The sequence below is a fragment of the Taurulus bubalis genome (genome assembly GCF_910589615.1).
Source record: "Taurulus bubalis genome assembly, chromosome: 14".
Lineage (NCBI taxonomy): Eukaryota > Metazoa > Chordata > Actinopteri > Perciformes > Cottidae > Taurulus > Taurulus bubalis.
Genome location: NC_136602.1, coordinates 9,451,796 through 9,474,381, shown reverse-complemented (window position 1 = coordinate 9,474,381; position 22,586 = coordinate 9,451,796). Strand labels below are relative to the sequence as shown.

Below are 22,586 nucleotides of genomic sequence, written 5' to 3'. Positions count from 1 at the left end.
ATTGAGTAACAGCGCCCCCTGCGGTAATGAACCTGTAATACAATGAACGACCGTTTGTTTGTCATTCATTACGATGAATGGACATGCAGTATTACCTCCTAAAACATAGGGGCGCTGTGAACTCGGACAACCGCGTTCTTATTTTTCCTTCTTCTGCTTTGTTTTCATTGAACACGCTTACATGGCCAACCAAAACTAACGTACAAGACCGATTTTCTTAATTATTTTACATTAACAATCATAAAATCACGTTGTTTGAAGGTAGATGTTGTGTATTTTTTCCCTGCATGGTCTTTAAATACATATTAACATATACGATTGATATCAACACCTAAAATCTGACTTCACATGTTTGTCTAAACTCTGGGAAGGTTTTGTCGGCCCACTGAGTTAGTTTACACATGGGCAGCTAACTCCCTGCTTGTCATCAAATGATAGGAGAAAAACATCGGTATTGAATCTCTTGAGGCTTTATTTGTCATCATGTTGAAATCTAAAACCTTCATGAAGAAGACCCGGTCGGGTGGGGTGATGAAGATAGTTCGTGAGCATTACCTGAGAGATGATATTTGGTGCGGAAGCGAGATTTGCACTGAATGCAAACAGGAGTCCGCGGTGCTGCAGGGAGACGCGTCTATTGAGAGCAACCTGTGCTCTTATCCACATTATGTGATTCCTGACTCTAATGTTGTGCTGCACCAGGTAAAAACAAACGTCTCCCACCTTTATATGTGTACTCAACCATAAAGGGTCCTGTAACTTTCCATACATACCTGTAGCCTAAGTTGGTGGCTCCTAGGCACTGTGACAATACAAACTGTATATCATCTTATGGGTATTGTGCTTCTAATATATTAATAGAGCTATGTTATCTTCTCTTTGTGTCTTTGTATGATTGTAATGTAATTATGTTGACTAGCTGCAGTGGTGGTCTCACATACATGTAGCATATGGTGATTCCTTGATTATAGGCCATTTAAATATCTTTTTTTTAATTTCACACCCATACAATCTTTGCACCTGATTCTGAACAGTTCTGATACTCTTCACTCTTATGTTTACAATGTGTGTGTCCTGCAGATTGACGTCTTGGAAGACCCTGTGATTCGTAACGTGATAATCCTTCAGACTGTGCTGCAGGAGGTACGCCACCGCAGTGCACCAGTCTATAAACGCCTGAAGGACATCATACATGAGCAAGAGAAACACTTCTACACCTTTACCAACGAACACCACAGGTACAAGGACACCACTTACCTTTTTACTGCATCACAACATCTTAATTGCACAAAAAAAGCATGTAAAAGTAATCAGTGAAAAAGTACATTGCCCAGATGCACATTAAGTAACTACTTGTATTCCCTTTCACACTAGAATCTTCGTATTATAACTCCCGTGATGGAAGTGTTTGCCTTTTTGGTAAATCTTACACATTCATCCCTATAATCTCTATTCTTCCAGAGAGACATTCATTGAACGTGAACCTGGAGAGAGTGCCAATGACCGCAATGACCGCGCAATCCGTGTGGCTGCTAAATGGTACAGCCAGCACTTGAAGAAGGCCGAGTCCGAAGCAGACGCAATCAAGGTGGTCCTCCTCACCAATGACCAAGGGAACAAGCAGAAGGCAGAGGAGAGCAACTTGCTGGTGTACAGATGTAAGCCCTCTTTCTTCAGGGAAAGAACAAGTCATGGGGAGCGGTAGCCATCTGTTTCACATCAGTATCCACTCGCACTGCATATCAAGAATACATCTTGTTGTAAATTCTACCACAACTTGCAGAGTTAACAGTCATTCTGAATCAACAACCATACATGTTTCAGGCCTCCTCACTATTTCCTATTGTATACTAGCATGCTTTCAAATGGCGTCAGCTTTGTCACAAGTTGTTATTCTCTTACGTTGTAGGTGAAGAATACATCAAGAGTCTGATAGGGAATCCTGAGCTTGTGGATTGTCTGGCTTTGTCCAATGATGACAAGGTAAAAGCCTCTGTGCTATGTACATATTGAAATAAAAGCTATTTCGGTATGCATGATTTGTGTCTGTATCTCCTGTTTACACCCCTGCCCTTACTGTGTGCTTTTCTCTTTGCATTACATTATTTTCTTTCCCCGCTCAGCATGATATCACAAGCAGTAAGGTGTTATTCCCAGAGCACCTCCCCCTGTCCAGGATCCAAGCAGGAATTAAGAGCGGCACTTACATCCAGGGCACCTTTAGGGCCAGCAGGGACAACTATCTGGAGGCCACAGTCTTCATTCAGGGAGAGGGGGAAGACAGCACAGAGGTGTGTGTGTGTGTGTACATTGTTTGTCTGAATAATTATCCCAAATCTGTGATTGAGTGACAACTTGTCTTGAGTTAATTGACTGTAGAACATAAATAAATAGGAAAGCATGTAAATGTTTAAAGCTCTGCACTGTTCCTTCGTCTTGCTGCCAGGTTCTCATCCAAGGTCTTCAGAACCTCAACAGAGCAGTGTACCAAGATGTGGTTGCTGTGCAGCTGTTGCCACGCAATGAGTGGGTGGCGCCTTCCTCAGTCGTGCTGCAGGATGAAGGCGCAGCAAAGGACGATAATGAGGAGGGCAAAGAGGTGGAGGAGGAGGAGAAAGCCGTGAGTTTGGGTCTTTCTCTCTGCTTACATCTGGAGGTGTATGCGGCTACTTTTAGTGCTAAATATTGTCTAAATATAATGTAGCAGGATGTTCACTTGTGTCAATGGACAGTATCAGGGTGCTGTGCTACACAAAAAAGAGACTAGCAATTGAATGACAACCCCAATGTGGCTTACTAACCTTCGTGCTCCGGTGTGTCTGAGCAGTTGAGGCTATCCGCAGCTGAAGCAGCCAGGAAGCCCACAGGCAAAGTAGTGGGAATCATCAAAAGGAACTGGAGGCCATTCTGTGGCATGCTCAATCTCTCCCAGATCAAAGAGGTAAGTCTCAACTTCTCTATAATACCATGTTTCATACACAGTTTATGTTTAGCATGTTTTGAACATTATTCATAAATCTCTGTATGATTTTGATTTGATTTGAAAAACTTTATTAATCCCCAGTGGGGAAACTCATGTGTCAACAAAAAGTCAAACTCATACAGACTCATACAGAGACAAATTACAAAGAACAAACACCAAAACAAATGCCAAATGAAACAAGACACAGCCATACGATACAAGACACATGACCGACATCAGATACTAAATCTAAAAATCTAAAAACCACAACTAAAGGTGTTCATTAAACTGCTGCTGGTATAAAAGCTGTGTGTATGCTGTACAATCTGTCTCGCACTTCCTTGTCCTATCCTCAGCATTGACCATCTCTTTTCTTTCCTTTTTCTTACAGTCAACCCGCCATCTCTTCACCCCGGCAGACCGGCGTATCCCACGCATTCGCATTGAAACACGTCAGTCAGCCATGCTGGCAGGCCAGAGGATCATGGTGGCCATTGACGGCTGGCCTAAACACTCCAGATATCCCAATGTGAGTTGGAACTGAAAATGGAATTTCTTAGGTTTTCTATATTTATATAAAGCTGCACTTCTCTAACAAGGAACGTAATTATATGCACAAAAACACCAAGTCAGTCCATGGAGATAAATCGGTTGTATTCTTCTTGGTTAGGGCCACTTTGTGCGCACTCTGGGAAGTGCAGGGGATAAGGAGACGGAGCAGGCGGTGCTCCTGCTGGAGCATGACGTCCCCCACCAGGCCTTCTCTCAGGCTGTGCTCAGTTTCCTTCCCAAGCTGCCGTGGGCCATCACACCAGAGGTAATGGCAGCTTCTCTTGAGATACACTCAGCAGTATTCTAGTCACAGTTTTGGGAATAATTTATCTCCCTGTGATTTGAAGGAACGTATGTTTAGGTCTATGCATATATTAACGTTGATGTTTGTGGAACAGGACATGGTGAGGAGAGAGGACCTGAGGCATCTGACAGTGTGCAGTGTGGATCCTCCTGGATGTACAGACATAGATGACGCCCTGCACTGTCGAGAGCTGGACAATGGAAATCTTGAGGTGCACATAATGAACACATACATTATAAAGTAGAAAAACATCTCTGTTTGTATTTCATATGGGCCTAAAGTATTTTATTTGTTTGTTTGTAGGTGGGCGTCCACATTGCTGATGTCAGCCACTTCATCAGACCTTGTAACGCCATGGACAAGGAGGCTGCGAACCGTGGCACCACTGTCTACTTGTGTGGCAAAGTAAGGAAAAACACACACACACTTGCATCTGAGTGTTTCGACAATATCAGAAACAAATCAAAAACTAAAATAATTGTTATTTTGTATTCATCAGAGGATAGATATGGTTCCTGAGCTGCTCAGCTCCAATCTTTGTTCTCTACGCTCCAATGTGGAAAGGTGAGGAGATAAAAAACACTCAAACAATATTAAATATAGTCAGTCCTCTTTCTTTTCACAAAATATTTCAGTGAATAAACACACGACTGTTTTGCTGTTAAAACGTTTGTCTCTTTATTTTTTACCAGGCTGGCATTCTCATGTATCTGGGAGATGAACCACAAGGCTGAAATTGTTAAGACCCGGTTCACAAAAAGTGTCATTAAGTCCAAGGTATAGTACCAACACGCAATGTACGATGACAGGAAATATACTCAATGTTTTTGCAGTTGATGTGTAAATCAAAGTTACTGTGATACTTCTCCGATTACTATTATTAGTACTACTACCACCTGCGTTGAATTGCTTAAGACACAAAATTCCTTGTTTTGAAGGCGTCTTTGACCTATGCTGAGGCCCAGATGAGGATTGATGACACCACCAAGAACGATGACATCGTCAAGAGCCTGCGAGGTCTCAACAAACTAGCCAAAGTCCTCAAAAAGCAGAGGATAGAGAAAGGGTAAAGACTGGAAGTTAGGAGTGATGGAGGCTAAATAATAGATTTACAAAATGAAGGAGGATGAATTCTAATGCTATGGCCAGAAAATGGCATTGCTTTGAGTTTTTATTGGTCTGTACTTTGCTCTGTTTTAAAAATCCAGAAAACACGCATTCCAATTGATTGACAACTTAAAATAGATATCAAAAGGACTGGCTGTATTTGACAGGAAGTGTGTTTAATGTTACATTTTATATATTTCAGGGCGCTGACACTGTCATCCTTAGAGGTCCGATTCCACATAGACAGTGAAACCCACGACCCCATTGACCTCCAAACCAAAGAACTCATGTAAGTGACTTCAAAAGGGAGCTTTCTGCACAATCCTTTTTGAAAAACTAATTCCAATGCTTTTTTCAGTTTGTCAGGTGTTTTGGACATATGTATATAAATCATCTATTGTTAATTAGGGAGACAAACTCTATGGTGGAGGAGTTCATGTTGCTGGCCAATATTTCAGTTGCCCAGAAGATCTACGATGAATTTCCAGACTGTGCTATGCTGAGGAAACATCCAGCACCGCCTCCATCTAACTACGACATCCTGCTCAAAGCTGCAAAATCCAAGGTGAGTGGAGATAGATGGTCATGCAGAAATGTTTTTCCTGGTTTCTAAAGTGTTTTGCTTGTCTGAGCTTGAGCTAATTTAATCAATTTGCCTTCTGGATGGAGGATGTTTTTCATTAGTTGTCAGTAGTTTCAGATATCTAAAATGTGTATCTGAATATCATTTAAAACTGGTTCCAGACCTTTGAATCATTGCCCACATCTCCGGTTTGTTCAATGATTCAAACAGAATTTTATAAAAAATTGCATTTTAGTCTACTTATCAGACTACACTTGAGGGGGAACTTTTTAACTATCTGTCCCGGTGGACAAAATATCAGTAGACAAAGATCAAAGTTGCTGAACAGTAGAGTTTAATCATGGCCTTCATGATGTAGCATTACCTAACATTCATGCTCATTATTTCTACTATAAATATATTTATATATAGGTGTCAACGCTGTGTTACCTTTTCTCTCCAGGATGTGGAGATCCACACAGATACAGCAAAGGCACTGGCTGACTCCCTCGACGGGGCCAGAGTGGACGGCTTCCCGTACTTCAACACGCTCCTGCGCATCTTGGCCACTCGCTGCATGATGCAGGCTGTCTATTTTTGTTCTGGCATGGACAGCGATTTCCACCACTATGGCCTTGCTTCTCCCATTTATACACACTTCACGTCACCTATTAGGAGGTATGAAAACAGATATTCTTCTGACTAAATATATCTAACATAATACTAAATATGTTGGGTCCTGCCTTTTTATAACAAAGATGTGCACAACTGAGACACTACAAGAGCACAGTTCCTACTAACCCCCTTATGTCTTCCATATTCTTCCTTTTTTCCCTCCATCTGAACCTCTACCTCCTCCTTTCTTCCCCCTATTCCTCTGCTCCTTTGCACAGGTACGCAGATATTATAGTGCACCGCCTGCTGGCAGTGGCCATCGGAGCAGACAACACCTACCCAGACCTGATGGATAAACAAAAGCAGTCGGCCCTCTCCGCCAACCTCAATTACAGACACAAAATGTCTCAGTATGCGCAGAGGGCATCTGTGGCCTTCCACACACAGGTAAACACATGTGGACACACTGATTTTATTGCACGTGAAAACCCCACTGTCCTGAACCCAGACAGCAACCTCTGGCTCTGGTTACAAAATAAGTCAAATTGTATAAAAGTATTTGAGGAAATGACCCTACTTCTAACTTGCTTTATTACCTCGGTAAACATTGTAAACATGAGTTTATCTAATTAGAGTAAAATATACGATAAGGCAGGCAATGCTGTGTTTTCAGTTCATGAAAGTTAATTGTAACACTTTGCCTAAAAATGTCTTCTTTAGTGTTCGCTTGTACTTAGCTCCCCCGACTCGTGTCACTTCTGGTTGCAAAAAAACAAGATGGTGCCGAACTCGTGGCTTCAAAACCGTCTACAAACCAATTGTATCGTATTTAGAATCTATGCCTGAACCATCGTGATGAATAATTAGCTGTTCATTTATCATCCCTCACTATACTGCATAATTCACCGCAAAGTCCTGCTTTTAATACAAATATCTCTTTCCAGTTGTTCTTCAAGAGCCGAGGCATACTGAACGAAGAGGGATTTGTTCTGTTCGTGAGGAAGAACGCAATCATCGTACTCATCCCAAAGTTTGGCCTGGAGGGAACGGTCTTCTTTGATTCCAAAGACAAGGCGGCCCCAAAACTTGTTTTTGATGAAGAGGTATGAAGTTACTTTGGTTTATATAGCTGGTTGGATCAACACTGATACACCGAAACCATCGGAAGATGCTGTGCTTTAAAGATCTCTTCTGTAAATGTATTTAGGGTCCCACTCTGAAAGTAGAGCAGCACACCTTCCACATATTTGACATGGTGAAGGTCACCATCAGCCTGGACGCCTCCAATATTCAGCACCAGAAGATCCGCATGTCTCTGATTGAGCCTGTGGTAAGAACTGTCAAACAACCAGTGGTACACAATGATGGCTACCTGTACGGCTTTAATTTTAGACAAAGAGGTTCGTCTTCCCCAGCGTCAGTATTTAGGATTGGTTGAGGAAGATCAACATGGTGTTTGTTTAAGTTACTCAACTAGCAGCCTTTTAAATTAATGGTCTTTATTTCAGATCGCCGGTGTGAGTGTTCCAGCCCCGGATGTTGAACCACAGACCAAGAAAGCAAAACTGGACCGCTGATGCAGAAAGCAGAGCGGCAATTCACCCGAACCACCAGCTGATCCTCCAGATCAAGAAGTTGCATTAGTCTTTAGGCGTTGACACTGAACTGTTATATTTTGAGCAACGGTGCTCATTTTAATAAATCAATTTGTGTGAAGCTACACTGCTCTTTTTATGTGAAACACGTGTGCAGTGTAACTTGTCAACAATGTAGTTACAATCAATAAAGGTTGTTTTTTTTGGTTACCTATTAGTTTGTTATGTAAGCCCAGTGTGAATGAATCTGTGGATCATAAGAGACAAGTCATTATTGTCCATATCAGTACTCAACTTACGGCATGTGATGCGGTGCCAGGCGATATGACGTGTTTGCATCCCAGTTACGTAGCCATTAAGTCAAGATACACATTATACATTGTGGAAACGACCAACTCAAAAAAAAAAGACTTGAGCCAGACAAAGAATTCAAGTTAATTTAATGCAATAACGATCCAGCCAAGGCTTTTAAGTATATTTGAATAAAAACGACAAATGGCTCAATCAGCTCTTCATTTGATAGTGGCATTATTCATTGTGTCTTATTCAGGAATAAATATTCTAACAATCCAAATAAGATTCACAAGAAACCTGTGTTCACAATTCTTACTCATTCAATAAAGGAAAATCTCTACTTGTAAAAAACAACATGATAAACGTTTTTATAAAAAGATAAATACAGTATAGATCTGATGTCATCTGAAAATCAGGATCTATCAGGTTTCTCATGTCAGCACCAAGTTAAAGTGAAATGATGATGGAAGCATCAATACAGCATTCATGGAGGTTACTGTTGCGCAAATCTGATACAGAATGATTAGAACTGTTGACTAGTAATCATAGCTTTTCAGTGTCTTACAGTGGGACTAAGATAAGCTATGGGCTCGTCTTCTCCCTTCCAACCTGTGATGAAACATACTATGGTAGAGCATTTGCTCTCAGTATGACCACTTGAACTTTAAACCTTAAAAAAAAAACCTAATAACCAATTGTGAAAACCCCTCAGCTCAAACTGACTACAAAAACCCTAACCAAATAAATGCAACATAATGCTTCAAAACATAGTGTAAACGTTGCTGTATTTGGTTGCAAATTAATCATATTAAGCTTCCACTGGAAGAGGTGTCCCTTTAAAATGCATCGATCAGATGGCTCAGTGTTGAGGATAAAATACCTGGGAAAAAAGAAACTCACTTTTAGTGACATGAAAAGGAAGTGTATAAAAGCCTCACAGCACAACACTGGCTGCATGATCATTTCAGGAATGTATTTTAAATAAGTGCTGATATTACATTAGATCTAAAGAAACAAACTCAAGTAACCACCAGTCTGTGTTTGTGTGTAAAGGGTTAACTTACCTTTAGTTTAGTATGTCGAGTGAGTTGGAAGGCGTCTTCTGCAAGGTTTGGACTGAAGGACTCTTTGCCGTGACAGTCAGAGCTGAGGCCATCTATAAGACTGGCAGTGCCTGCTGAGGTAGTGTTGTAGCCACTGTCCACCTGAATGCACACAAAAAGCAGTCCATATTTAGTTAGACAAACATCTCAACGTGAATGAGAATTAATTAATTCAAGAGAAACTTAAATATATCGTGAAACAGAAAAAAAACAAAGCAACTCTTAGTTTTGCCTGAATGAAACTGCTCACACGAACCTGCATGCTAGAATCGTAGCGTATGCTGCTTCCTTCTGCCAGAAGAGATACAAACATACGAGAGCTTTCTGTTGCCGACACATTGCCCATACGAGAGCTGGTCAGCTGTGCCGAAAGCCCGGCAGCTTCCTCCTCTTCTTCCTCCAACCCTTCTGTCTCTGCCTCCTTGCCTTCCTCCATTTTCACAGGTTCCATAAGGTCCAAGTTAACTCTCTCAGTGTCAGCGAGGTGTGCGTCGCGGGCCACGGGTGAAGGTGGATCTAGCTCCATCGGTGGGAGAGAAGAGCAGGAAGAGGAGGAAGATGGAGAGGAGAAGGCGAGTTGGTGCTCAGCCTCCTGATTGTCTTGAAGCTTAGGGTTGAGGATCGGGGAGATGAGGGTAGGGGAGGCCCAGCAGCGGACTCTGGGCCGGGGCTTAGGTCTGGCATTGTGCTGGGATTCGTTGTGGCAATGGAGCATGTGTGGGGAGCAGCTACGAATGGGAGAGCAACCCTCGACAAATGGACTCTCGGTGCAAGGAGTGACGTTTTTGTCCAGGGGAACACCCAGTGGAGTAATATTGCTCAGCTGCATCCTCTCAGCTAAAGAAAAAAAAAACATATATTCAGATTCAAACTTAACATTGTCTATATAAAAAAAAACTAAAAAAATTTGAGTAGTGAAACAATTCTGCCTTATTCCATATGCGTGACAAAACATATAGTCTACCTGAGCATATTGGCGTGCGTGCTGCATGTGCAACAATAGGCGAAATTGTGGGTGAGACGAGGCCAGCAGGAGACGACCTATTGGGGAACAGAGGACTGGTGATGCTGCCGAGGCTGCAGTCCCGGAAACAGCCATGCTGGATGGGACTAGACGAGAACTGACCCTACAGTAAAGACAATGCAAATACATGTTTGTTCAACAGTGCAAGTGTTAAATCAATAAACAGTTTGATCCAAATACAAGAAGAAAAAACATTAACTCCAGGCTAAAAATCACCTTCAGCAAAAATGTTAGTTAGATACTCAAGTGCTGAAAAGATTAGTCAACAAACAGAACATGGATTTGGGAAATAATTATCAATTGCATCCCATACACATCTCCACTCACCGAAGAGAGAGTCGCAGCCGGCATGCCACAGGACAAAGGGGAGGAAAAGATAGACGATGTAGCCTCTCCCTCAGAACCCCCGACCCGTCCTACAGCTCCCTCTGTTCGGTTTAGAGAGAGCCTCTCCTCCGTGATATGGCTTCTCTCTGGGCTTGGAGGGCTGGAGCTGTCAGAGCCACTGTAAGTGCCCTGGCCATCGAGGAAGAGTTTCCGTCTTAAGGAGGAGGAACTGAGACTCTCCTGCACAGCATCACATGCTTCATCGTAGCGGTAATAATCCCCTGAGAAGAGGGTAGAAAAAGACAGACAAACATGGTGACGTGATAGTAAATTACTCTGTGATGACAGACTATTATTATTTATTAGTGGCTTACCCAGTACTTTCTCCAAATCAAAAGCCAAGGGTATTGAAAGAGTTGTCTGACAAGCAACTGTAAATGAAACATAATAAAAGGTAAATCAAAAACAACAAGATAGTGCAGGAAAGACAAAGAGTTTGGGCATTGTTTGTAGAAAGTTATATCAAAACCCTCTCAAAGAACACACCAACCTGAGGTTTTTTCTGGCTCCTCCACAATCATTGCAGACTTAGAACCTAAAAGTGAAAAAATACAATACAGTCCCATGAACATGAAATGCTTAAATAACGTACAAAACCACAGGGATGAAAATGTGACTATAAAAATGTAGTCTTTAAAAGTAACATACACAATAAGATAAACTCACTTTTCATATACATCTGAGGGCCTTTACGGGTGTTTGGTGCTGCCCAGGGCGAGGGCACAATGGCTCCTTTGGTGAAAAACTTGATTGGGAGACAGACAATTTACACATTTACAAAATAAATCATGAATATATTAACTTCTCTATCCAATGGGATTCGCTTTAATAAGATGATCATACCTGCTCAATGGCATTCTGTCGTTTTTCCTCAATGTCAGAATCCATCCTAGATGGGTAGAGAAAAGACACAAAGCAGGATATGACTTTGTTTTTACCCTCTACAGGAAATGTATTTCACAATGTCGTCCTTGATACAGACACATCTACTGAGACTACTGTGTTTCAGAACATACCTCGTCTGGCTGAGGTAAAAAGACTGTCGCTGGATGTCCTCTGGGTCTATGTGCACTGGGAGAAGACTCGACATTTCATCAATAGACCAGTCAAACTTGGGTGGTGTCTGAGGGAGAAACAGAGTAGGAAGTGAAGAAAAGACTAGTTGTATTGCTCCATCAGAGCAAACAAACTTGTGGACATATCCCCGTGTTTAGATATGTGCAGTATGTGTGACAAAGCAGGCCACATAGTAGTACGTCTGCATACTTGAGGTTATGATGTAAAGGTGTTCAAACTGACCGCTTTACAAGGCTTGGACTTGAAGAGAGATGGGCTTGTCACCAGGGTCTCACGGAGGTGGTGGTAGTCATTGGGACTTTCAAATGGGTTTCTTACTAAAGGCCTGCCTGGAGTCTCTGGAGTGATCTGCAACGCTAGCTCAACATTGTCCCCCATCGTAGATGAATGAAATACTCCAGTCTGCATGAAGGAAAAGGACATTTTAGACATAAATGACAAGGCGTAATCCACTCAAACGACAGCTTCTATTTTGCAAATGTTGTTGTATTTTTGGTACACGTTATTTAAGTTACATTACTATCGCGGTAGCTTTCAACGGAAGCACTTAAACTAGCTCGCTTTAGCGTTAAATGTGTGGAGAAGGAATTTGGTCACACGATCCCTTCTGTCGTCTTCCGTAACGCAACACTTTACTGAAATGCGAGCGGTACATTGTCATATTTGTTAACGATAAAAAAAAAGATATGTAATGTCGGTACTTACAACTGTTAATGAGCCAGGACTTTGAACACCCAGCTAAAAAATGTAATTGAGCAGTCGGCAAACAATCGTCAGGGAGATTTCAAACCAACGTTTATTTCAATTTCGCCCATAAGGCCCGATGGCCAATAGAAACGTTGCAGGAAGTTCATGGAAACCAATCAATGAAGACATGTTGTCACTTCCTGCTACAGTTTCGTGAGTTAGCTTAACAGGCAAGTTAGCTAACCTAACTGGCTGAAAATACAGCCCCTTGATGATAGTGCGTTTAAATTGTTCAATGCGAAACGTTCAACCTCTGGCTCAGGTATTTAATAAAACGTAATCTTATATCGCGTAAGAGACCTCCTCAAGTCTTATTAGTTAGCCACCTGCTAGCAAGCTTTGGCTAACGGGATTCAGTCTCACGTTACACGATGGCAAGTGCAGCAAATGCAAACCTCAACGCAGTGCGGGAGACCATGGACGGTATATATATATATATATATATGTATATATTACATCATAAACATGCAGTAGTTTGGGTATTTGTAAAATAACTTAACATATAGTTTTTTTGATAACCCCTAGCTTGCTTGTAATCGTATTGATAACAAAATGCATCGGACGTGAAGCAGTCAAGTTGTATATTGTGACGAGAAAAATTAACCTAACGTTAAATAATGTTTGCCTCCTTCCTCCCACAGTGCTACTTGAGATCTCCAGGTTGCTGAACACAGGTTTGGACATGGAGTCTCTGTCGATATGTGTGAGACTGTGCGAGCAAGGCATCAACCCAGAAGCTTTGTCTGCAGTCATCAAAGAACTGCGTAAAGCTTCTGAAACCCTCAAGGTACAGAAACGGGCTCCCAAAGAGCTGGCTTTATTTTAATAACACTATTAATGAGGCCATGATGTGCACTGTAAATGCGGGTTAAGTCCCCGTCCTGTTTACTAACATCCGTAACTGCTGATCAATATTTTAAGAAATCAGTCTAATGCCAAAGTGAAATTACCACACCTCAAATGTAATAACTTACAATTTGTGTCTAACCAACAGTGCAACAACTTCCTGAATTTGCAATTATATAACAGTGGGAAGAACTGAAAACCCTCACATTATAGAATTTGTTGCTAGTGTGTAGGGAAGTGTTTGGTAATTGTTTTAACTAAATGACTTGCATGTGATAGATAATCAAAACTGTCATTTTCTGTTGATAATGAATCAAGCAATAGTACAAGCACTTATTCAGATGTTAAATGTATGCCATTACAAAAGCCTACACCAGCGCTAAAGTCAAGTGTAGTGTCAGACTGAAAATGGAGAAGCCTACAGCTGCTATCTACATCATGCTTTTGGTATTGCAACTTAGACATCATTAACAGGGTATTGCAACCTAGACATCATTAACCGAGCTCTTCGATAAAACAATGCAAGAAATGTATCAGCTGTCAGATTCTGCCATGCCATTAATACAGAGGTATCCCTCTCTTGAGTAGTTATGAGTGTATTAGAACATTGTGCACAATGGTGGATATTGATGGGCATGTTTTTTTTACAGATGTATGGCATTTCTATGATTTTTGCTCAAATGTGATGAGGTTGAGCCTGAAAAAAGTAAAATATGATAGTATTTCAGAAATGTATCCTTTGCACAGTTGTAGCCCATCCATAACGCAGGTGTAATTCATACATAAGAAACACAATATAGTGATCTCATAATTAATCATGGTGATGCATCATTGACACTTTTATATTTATTTTCTCTTTCAGGCGCCTGAAAACTGCACTAACTGAAGTTGCAGCCTGATCACCTCAGTTTGAACTTTAATGGGATCAATGCCCTGTTCCTGGATCTGTACCTACGATGGGCTCTCCACCCGATCACATCTGCCTGTGTGTTGGCACTGTGTCCTCTGCGCCTCCATGGTGACTAACTGTTCCTGTTCTGTGCTTTGACTTGCGTCCTGAGTTTTGTGTATTGGAGGTATCAACGTCAGTCCTCTTCTAAAACACAAATCTTCTCCTGACATGCTCAGCCATTCTGCCTCAGATTTGCTTGCAGGTTTCTCCTCCGGCCATTTGTAAAGTTGAAGATCAGAGTTGTTTTAGCATTGACATCCTGCCTTAATTTAAGAGCATACTTACAATTTCTGATAGTCAACTTGTGTTGCACTTTCCATGAGAAAATGTTTTTATGATGTTTGGAAATATCATTTGCTATGAATTGTTTTTTAATTTTGTGTAAACATAATGTTTTTGTCGACTTAATCCTTTTGATATTTCCATTGTCTGTTTAAGCATAAATGTTGGCTCAAAGTCTAAATTAAAATGTTACAGTCAACGACCACAAGGTGGTGTTGTGTCATTCTTATTCTTATCCGAGACATAGGTGTTTATTAAGCGTTAGGTTTTAACTGCAAGTTTACACATAGTTTCCCTGATGTTTGAGTTAAATACTGAGATTATATCAGGTACTTGTTAATTAATAGTGTCCCTATTTATTCACCATGATGTCTTTTTTCCTACTACAGCCTTGATCCCATTGTAGAATATAACAAAGCATTTTTCCCCAGTGATGTAATTCTCAATGGCTTTCAAATGGGACTTGACATTTTCTGAAGGATTGTGCAAAGGAAATGATATTTCCTGTCACACTAGGTAAAAGGGAAAAAGATACGGAGCATGCAGAGGTGATCACATCAACATGTACAAAAGAGAAGACATGAACAAGGGTCATTCTGTACAGCAGGATGTCCTGTTGAACTTAGATCTTACCCCCTTTATGTCTATCCACTAAAAAATAAAAAAGAATTTGCGATTTATTGCAAACTTGACAAAATAAACCTGTCTTTGATCAACCAGAAATGAAGCTCCTACATCATGTGTCTAACCACACAGAGCATTGTTTTGTTTCTCCACCGTCTGTGAAATAGCTCTATTCATCTTCGAGACGAGGGAAAATGCTGAGAGCACAGAACATTCCTCCACAGGCCAATATACAGGCTAGAAGCGACCTTTCATCCAAAAGGGCTTGAATCAGTAGCTTTTGAGTGTGTGTCCCTCCCTCTACGTGTGTGAGAGAGTTTAGGTGTTCATGCAGCGCTGTAGATGTCTACAAATGAGTAGCCCCCAAGCCACCTGACAGTCACGCCTCACCCCTCACAGGCACACCACAGAGAAAGCCAGCGAGCGAGCAGGAGAGTGCGCGAGTGTGTGTAAGCATTTCTGTCTTCTTCTGCTTTGTCTCGCCATCTTGACTGACAGGCTGTGAGTCTAAATCTCTGTACCGCTGCTTTGATCTCTTAACACAGTATCTCTGTGTTCCTCAATACCAGCATCGTGTTAGCCAACTATGAGAGGCATACAGATACGGCGCAGTGGCTCTCCTTGATCGCTCATGAGCCTAAACAACCCCTGGCCTTCATGGGGGGGCGAGCTGCAGGAGATGTTGATGGAGGGAGACCCACATGGAGAATCTTTTTCTTTTACAAAGAGTTATGCACGGCTTGATTGGCTACTGTGGGCGTGGGATTCAGGATTCATTCCTCTCTGATGTGTTTGAAGGGTTTCTCCTGATCCCAGCCAGATACTTTGATCTCTATAAAACAAAATATTCTCAAATCCCATAGTCCTGGATGAGAGATTAGCGTCCATATATGCATAAACATCTAAGAGGTGTTCAACTAGGCCACTGGTCAGGTCACATGACTGTAAACACAGGCGGGTCCTCACATCTGAACTTCTAAAGGTGTTTATGTTTGTATGTCTGATAATTATCCAGGCTGAGGATTATTTTTCTGATAAATGAGGGCAGTCTCATTTAAAAGTGAAAGATTACAGTTCAGGTGCGCTCAATGGATATTACAAAAATAATTAGACCGGACTGATTAGAAGTTTCTTATGCATAAGGAAAGATGGTCTGTTGATGTTTGTACAAAACTAAATTACAAACATAGCATCTCATGAAAACAACAGAGTAGAGTAGAAGGAGAGTTTAACCAAAAGTCAAAGATATCTGTGCACAGTTATATTTAGGTTACTAATTATCGTTAGCCATAAACAGGTAGGTCTAATGGTCTCCCAGCAGGGACAAGTCTTTGTTTGTTATGTCCATTTCACTGCAAATTATACGATAATTTCATGTCTAGAATGTTAAGTTTTAAGTCTTAATTACTGATGAGTTCTTCTGGTTGGATGTACAAAAACAACTTGAGTGTTTTAGGAAGGAAACTTTTTTAATTGTAGAGACGAAATATCTAAGAAGTTATAATCTTGGCCGACAGATGTTTCCCCGCTGAAGATATATTTGGTGTTTAATAAATCCATGTGGCTGGAAACTTGTACGTGCATGACACAGAAATAATATTTACTCATGTGTCAGGTACTTGTCTTTTATACTCTTAACTTTACCACATTTCTAAGCCAGTTGTAGTTACTTTGTTGCTTAAATAGTTTAAAAGACTATAATATGCATATCAAATATAAGATATGATGCATCGTGATACACTAGATTTAATCACGGTGAGCGGCCAGCTTTAACTGTAAGATCTTTAACAGACCATGCAGCTTTAATTTCTTCTTTCATAGCTTTAAGTACAATTTTGAAGGCTTGACTTTTACTTCTAATGGACTAGTTTTACCTTGTGGTATTTCTACTTTTACTTTAGCAATCAGAATACTGTTTGTATCGCTGACAATAACTTAACTTACATAACTAACGAAATAGACAGCAGCATTGTCTTAATCCCCTGAAACCCATTACCTAGAACAGTGTACATCCTGAAGAGATCATACTTTACACAGGCCTGTATTCTGGCACTGAAGTGATTGATTTATTAATATTTCTATAACGGATCGAACCTTCATCCTGCCGCACTGAGGCTTCACTGACTGTTTTTTTCCCTCATGCTCCGTGACCTTGTTAGATCTTACTCCAATTCACCACCCTTGATCACATACAGGCCACACTTAAACACCGTAGGATTATACTATTTAGGTCCCAATTAAATTCACAGCAAGGAAATTGGATCATAAACTCTTTAAAGGATCGTTAACAATCATTAGACAGGATAATGGCATGGCAATCAAAATATGTTAAAAAAAAATTAAAAAAACTTCCAAAGTCTTTTCGTGACTTTGTTATTTTTGGACATTTTCCAAATTGATTAATGTAGAATTGATTGATTTACAGTTGTAATTAGCTGTCTTCTGCATAGATGCATAATAATCATATATCTCCCTGCTTGTTTTAAAGTATTAATTGGTTTCATTAACAAAAGCAGTTAATTGAATAACAATTAACAAAGTTGGTGATGGCATCAACGTAGCGCGTGCAAAATCTCTTGTGTTTTTCTGATGATGATAATGAAGCCACCTTTTTATCAGATTGGAATTTTGTGTGTTGGACTATGTAATGACTAATATGATATTGGGCTTATTAGTTTATTCGAGTGGCTCACTGAGGCGTTAAGCTGCTGTTGAGCACGTTGTGTTTAACAGGTAGGCACCATATGCTGCCTTAATCAGACATTGGAATCACATTTGGTTGTTAAATTGTCTTCCAATAAAAGCAGGTAGTAAAACAACTCCAGTTAATTCAATTCCAGGCGAGTTTGGGTGAAGTGAACAGCTGTTCATGTTTGTCGAATTGTTTTTACATTCCGTCTCTTGTTTTTTTTTTGTTCTTCCTTTTTTAAAGGTTTAACTCCAACAGCCTGTTTGTTCTTCAACTTTTCTTGTAGAAAATAGAGATGGAGGGTGGACTAGCTGTCCACTCTCCTTAAAAGAAGACAATGCCCGGCATATTGTAGTGACAGCTTGCATTGTGTGTGTGTGCTTAAGAGAAAGAGAGAGAGAAGAGACAGGACAGAGCATGTGTGTGTGTATGTTAGAAAAACAGAAAAACAGAGAATGTGTGTGTGTGTGCATGTGTGTCGCAGTGACAGCTTGTATTCTCCGTGATTAATGATGTGCTGTGTGACTTGATAAGTGCTTCGGAGGACCAACGCTTGTTTCAATTAGACCTTGTGAAGGTCGCGACGCCGCGCCGGCCTCTCATTATCATATCCATAATCAATCCACATTATCATAGGAGAATGTGGAATGGATGTGTGATATCTTGGTCATACACACACATTCGGAGATGAGCACACACACAGACACCTAATCACATACCAAAACACAATGACGTACACTCTCGCTCACAAGAGCACACACACACCCTTCACTCCAAGTTGATTTGAACCAGAACAGTGGCTGTCGGAACGGATTGTCTGTTCAGATTAAGAGTGCGTTTCTGAGAATTAAGCAGCGTTGATGGTGGTGGCATTTCAGATCCCCTCTGCAGACACAAATGCCAAAACATCATTCTATCATCCCCTCCTTCTCTCTCTCTCACACACACACACTCACACACGCACACTTAACCAGGACCCTGGGGCATTTTTAATAGAGGCGAAGTGATTCGTATGTTTTTACTCCTCTAATGAGAACAGATTGAGTGGTATTTACACTTCATCGGCTGATCTAACCACCTACACATTTCCCTCATGCTTCTGCTGCTCACTGGCCAAAACAGACATGTGGAAAGGACCAGAGCTTGGCTTTCAAACAGCGACACAACATGAGTATTATCTTGGTCTCTTTGGCTCATGGCGGCACTACGGCAAGATAAACATGAACAGGAAAACTGTAGCTAGATTTAGTTTCTTAAAGGAGGCTGTGAGTATTTATCTCAGGCCGCAAAAAAATGTTGAGGAAAGGAGTCTAAAACCAGATTCAAATCTCTGGCAAGTACATTGGCTCAGGGAATGTTTAATTTAGCCAGTAAGTCTGAGATCAAAACATAGGCCTACAAAAACGGCAAACACAGGTCACCTATTTCATCGAAAACATTCAAACAACAAGCTAATGTAGAATAAATGATACAATAACATGAATCAAGGCAAAAAATCACACGCTACTGGAGCAATTATAGGACTCGAAGATATACAAAATGTATCAAAATGTAATATTCAGTGCAGGGAGAATTTCCCCAGGTGGTCAGGATTGCAAAGTCTGATGGAGGGGAAACGTAAAGAACTTGAACACGCTTCAAACGCACGATGGACAGTTTAAAAAAAGGATACAATCGATGCAGCAGAAGCAGAAATATCATTTTTTATTCCATGCATCCTTCTTCCTTGTAAAACAGTCCAAGTCGATGCTGACTCAAGTGACATCACTTGAGAGGTGATGAACCATCTGTCAATCAAAGTCTGGCAAAAACGTGAAATAAGTGGAGTTCCCCTATAATATTACACAGTTTATGTATTTCTTCTCCTAGGTATGGTACACTGTATACTTCTCTTACTGGAGAGATTTAGCAGCAAGTATCGGTTCATTGTTTCATTTCATGGGACTTTAAGCACAATAGCTGCTGTAGGAATTAAACCTATGACCTTCCTGTTGTGAGACAAAGTCACTTCCCACCAGGGCATCCTGCAACCTACTGCTAACAGGGTTCTCTTAATAACTGGTTGCTTAGCGGACCGTGGACGGGCGAACTAAAATGACAAATTATTAAACAAAATCTACCAAGGTTGACCAAAGGTTATAATCACAGATGATTTCTTTGGGCTGACATATTACTCATCGGGCCCTTGTTCATGTCACCATTTGTGGGCTAACTGGGTTCATATCAGTAAATCTATTATCAGATGACGCCACAAGCCTGAAAAGTTCCAGTGCACAGCGGCCTGGGAGGTTAAAACTGAACGTCTCACTATATTAAACACTTAAAGGTGGGAATGAATCAGCTCTGCTTAACACTGATGGCTTTATCGTGTATTTGCTACAGATGGAGAAAGAGAGTCGTGACATTTCTTTTTGGCAAGGAAAAGGCCATACTCAGCAGGAGTTATCAAAGGCAAAAAGTAAAAAGTTCGAGTTAGCTATCTCCCTCTCTCTCTCCCCCTCTCTCTCGCTCTTCCCCTGGAGATACTCATGTTAAGCATAATTAAGCAGATTTGATTAGCATCAAGCCTGGCTTCCTCTCTTGACTTTTAATGAATGTAAATCTACCATCTACATCCTAAAGATTAATTTCTGCCAATTAAAAAACACAAGAGGGCTTATTGGAGAGAGAGGGGGGTCGGGAGGAAAAGGGTGTTAAAGTCCTTTGAGTTGGAGTACAGTCAGAGTTTTATCCTCTTCCCCCTTGTCTTATGGTGAGTCTCTGGAGATCTGTGTCTCTCTCTCTCCCTCACGACCAAGATCATTATCAGCACAATGTTCCGTGAAAGCCACTTTGAAAGGACTGCGAGCTCATATGTAAATTATGTGTGTGTGTGTGTGTGTGTGTGTGTGTGTGTGTGTGTGTGTGTGTGTGTGTGTGTGTGTGTGTCTGTGAGGAGGGGAAACAGACAGTACAGTTAACAGGTAAAAAGGGTCAATTTGTCGAGACAAGGTTATTGCCCCCTGAGCTTTTGTACAGTCTCTCGTCTTTTTGGTTAGACTCTTTTTGGATCCCTTTTGATTCAAATTCAGATTCTGACTTTAGATGCTTTAAGATTATGATGGTACAAACAATAATGACAAAACAATGTCACCCAGGAGGAATGAGGTGCAACATAAATTATTTGGCCAAACGTAAAACATCCTCTCAGAAGGCACCTTTTGTTTTTTCATCTGTAGTGATAAAATTCAATGCATAATTTTACCATGCTTTTATTCTTACATCAAACAAAAAAATATTCTTATGAGTATGTTAATTTGAACTGAAGCGCTTTACATTGAACACAAACATCCCACCATACCTTAAAGCAGGGGTGCCAAACTAATTTTAGGTAAGGGGCCACATACTGCCTATTTCGATTCCAAGTGGACCAGACCAGTAAAATCATAGCATAATAACGATACATAACGACAATATTTCTCTATGTTTAAATCATTGGTGAAGGTTTTTGGATGATAAACCCTATTTTAAGGTATTTCTACAATAAACTAGAAACATAAAGACCAAAAATTCAGACATCAGCCCACTGTTTATCTGCCTGGGCTCTCCTCTGCAGATTCCCTCGCTTTGTGGCACGTTTGTGACGCCACTTTCATGACGTGATCCACTCGGTCACTCCGACAATGTCCAGTCCACTCCGACCCGGTCCAGCGCTTCAACGAGACCGCTAAAAATGTAATTCGCTGTAGTATTGTCTGTCATTGTTATCAACTCAAGGAACTCCTCGCTGTCCGCTAAAATCTCATCAACACCAGGAATGAATAGTTGAGCAACATCTGTAATGTCAGTGCTCTCATCGATTGCAACTGAACATGCTACAAATTACTTTACTTTATGCTTCATTGGCTCTCCAAATCTGCTGAAAGATCGGAAATCCTATCCGTCACAGTATTCCTCGTTAGGCTAATGTTGACAAAAGCCTGTCACTTTAAAAAAGAAAAAAGTAATATATATATATATATATATATATATATATATATATATATATATATATATATATATATATATATATTCTTAAATATAAATGTTAACATTTATCCGGTTGTCTGATCTGGACCCCCTGGCGGGCCAGATCCGGCCCGCGGGACGTAGGTTTGACACCCTATGCCTTAAAGTGTTTATGCACTGTAACTGATATGATTTCAAATTGTATTGAAGACTCTTCTCAAGTTTCTGTTTGTATTTTATTCCTCTGCGATAATCAGATTTAACAAGTCTCTCATATAGCGTTTAAACATGGTTAATATTTGCTCTCAGGACAAATAACTCCAGTAATCAAGACATGTTTTTTTCAGAGATAATAGGCTACAATTATACAACTATTAGTCACAAACGATGTTGTGGGAAGCTGATGCCATGAAGGTTTAAAATACATTAAAGAAGACAGATTGAGTGCCATCAGAAGCATTAATACTAAAGTGTCGTTAGGCGTTCATAAATAGGCTTATCAAAAGTTTATGTAGGCTAATCTTTGCTCTCTCCCTCTCCTCTCTCTCCCTCTGTGTTAATGTGTCTCTCACTCTCGAAGAACAAACCCAGGCTCCACCTCTTTATGATAATGTGACAGTAGCATCTCCAGCTCGGAGACGAGCCTCCTCTCTTTCTCATTCAACTATGTGATCTGTTTTTCCCACACACGGACCGTGTCTCTTCTCTCCTCTTCTCGTGTCCCCCCCTCTTCTCCTCCTCCTCCTCCTCCTCCTCCTCCTCGGCGCACTCAATGCGCAGCTCCCTCTCTCGCAAAGGAACCCGCATTTGTCCGGCGAAGTTACTTTCTTTTAAAAATAGTTGAGTTTGAAGTTTACTTTTGTTTTAATCCTCGGAC

General features: G+C 40.8%; 3 protein-coding genes across 3 annotated transcripts; 2 read left to right on the top strand and 1 right to left on the bottom strand.

Annotated features, from left to right (window-relative positions):
- Positions 1-483: 483 nt before the first annotated feature.
- dis3 (DIS3 exosome endoribonuclease and 3'-5' exoribonuclease) lies at positions 484-7,907 on the top strand (the record flags this gene model as incomplete). Its single annotated transcript, XM_079230059.1, has 21 exons — positions 484-702; positions 1,081-1,238; positions 1,462-1,658; positions 1,910-1,983; positions 2,124-2,291; positions 2,447-2,620; positions 2,828-2,941; positions 3,354-3,491; positions 3,633-3,779; positions 3,913-4,029; positions 4,122-4,223; positions 4,318-4,382; positions 4,511-4,595; positions 4,757-4,884; positions 5,128-5,214; positions 5,334-5,490; positions 5,951-6,165; positions 6,381-6,549; positions 7,047-7,205; positions 7,310-7,432; positions 7,611-7,907. 21 exons carry the CDS (start codon positions 484-486, stop codon positions 7,677-7,679), a joined length of 2,865 nt encoding a protein of 954 aa, XP_079086185.1. The 3' UTR covers positions 7,680-7,907.
- Positions 7,908-8,850: 943 nt separating this feature from the next.
- Positions 8,851-11,960, bottom strand: bora (bora aurora kinase A activator; the record flags this gene model as incomplete). The annotated part of the gene is made up of 11 exons (XM_079229487.1): positions 8,851-8,871; positions 9,056-9,196; positions 9,351-9,931; positions 10,059-10,221; positions 10,446-10,726; positions 10,820-10,876; positions 10,996-11,040; positions 11,172-11,250; positions 11,349-11,394; positions 11,522-11,628; positions 11,805-11,960. 11 exons carry the CDS (start codon positions 11,958-11,960, stop codon positions 8,851-8,853), a joined length of 1,677 nt encoding a protein of 558 aa, XP_079085613.1.
- Positions 11,961-12,503: 543 nt separating this feature from the next.
- mzt1 (mitotic spindle organizing protein 1) lies at positions 12,504-14,603 on the top strand. Its single transcript, XM_079230312.1, has 3 exons — positions 12,504-12,752; positions 12,971-13,116; positions 14,038-14,603. Exons 1-3 carry the CDS (start codon positions 12,701-12,703, stop codon positions 14,059-14,061), a joined length of 222 nt encoding a protein of 73 aa, XP_079086438.1. The 5' UTR covers positions 12,504-12,700; the 3' UTR covers positions 14,062-14,603.
- Positions 14,604-22,586: the final 7,983 nt, after the last annotated feature.

Excerpts from the sequence above, each read along its gene's own strand:
- mzt1 (XM_079230312.1), top strand. The coding sequence starts at position 12,701 with ATGGCAAGTGCAGCAAATGCAAACCTCAACGCAGTGCGGGAGACCATG. Across the intron at positions 12,753-12,970 it reads AGTGCGGGAGACCATGGACG|TGCTACTTGAGATCTCCAGG; the intron begins GTATATATATAT and ends TTCCTCCCACAG. Across the intron at positions 13,117-14,037 it reads AAGCTTCTGAAACCCTCAAG|GCGCCTGAAAACTGCACTAA; the intron begins GTACAGAAACGG and ends TTTCTCTTTCAG.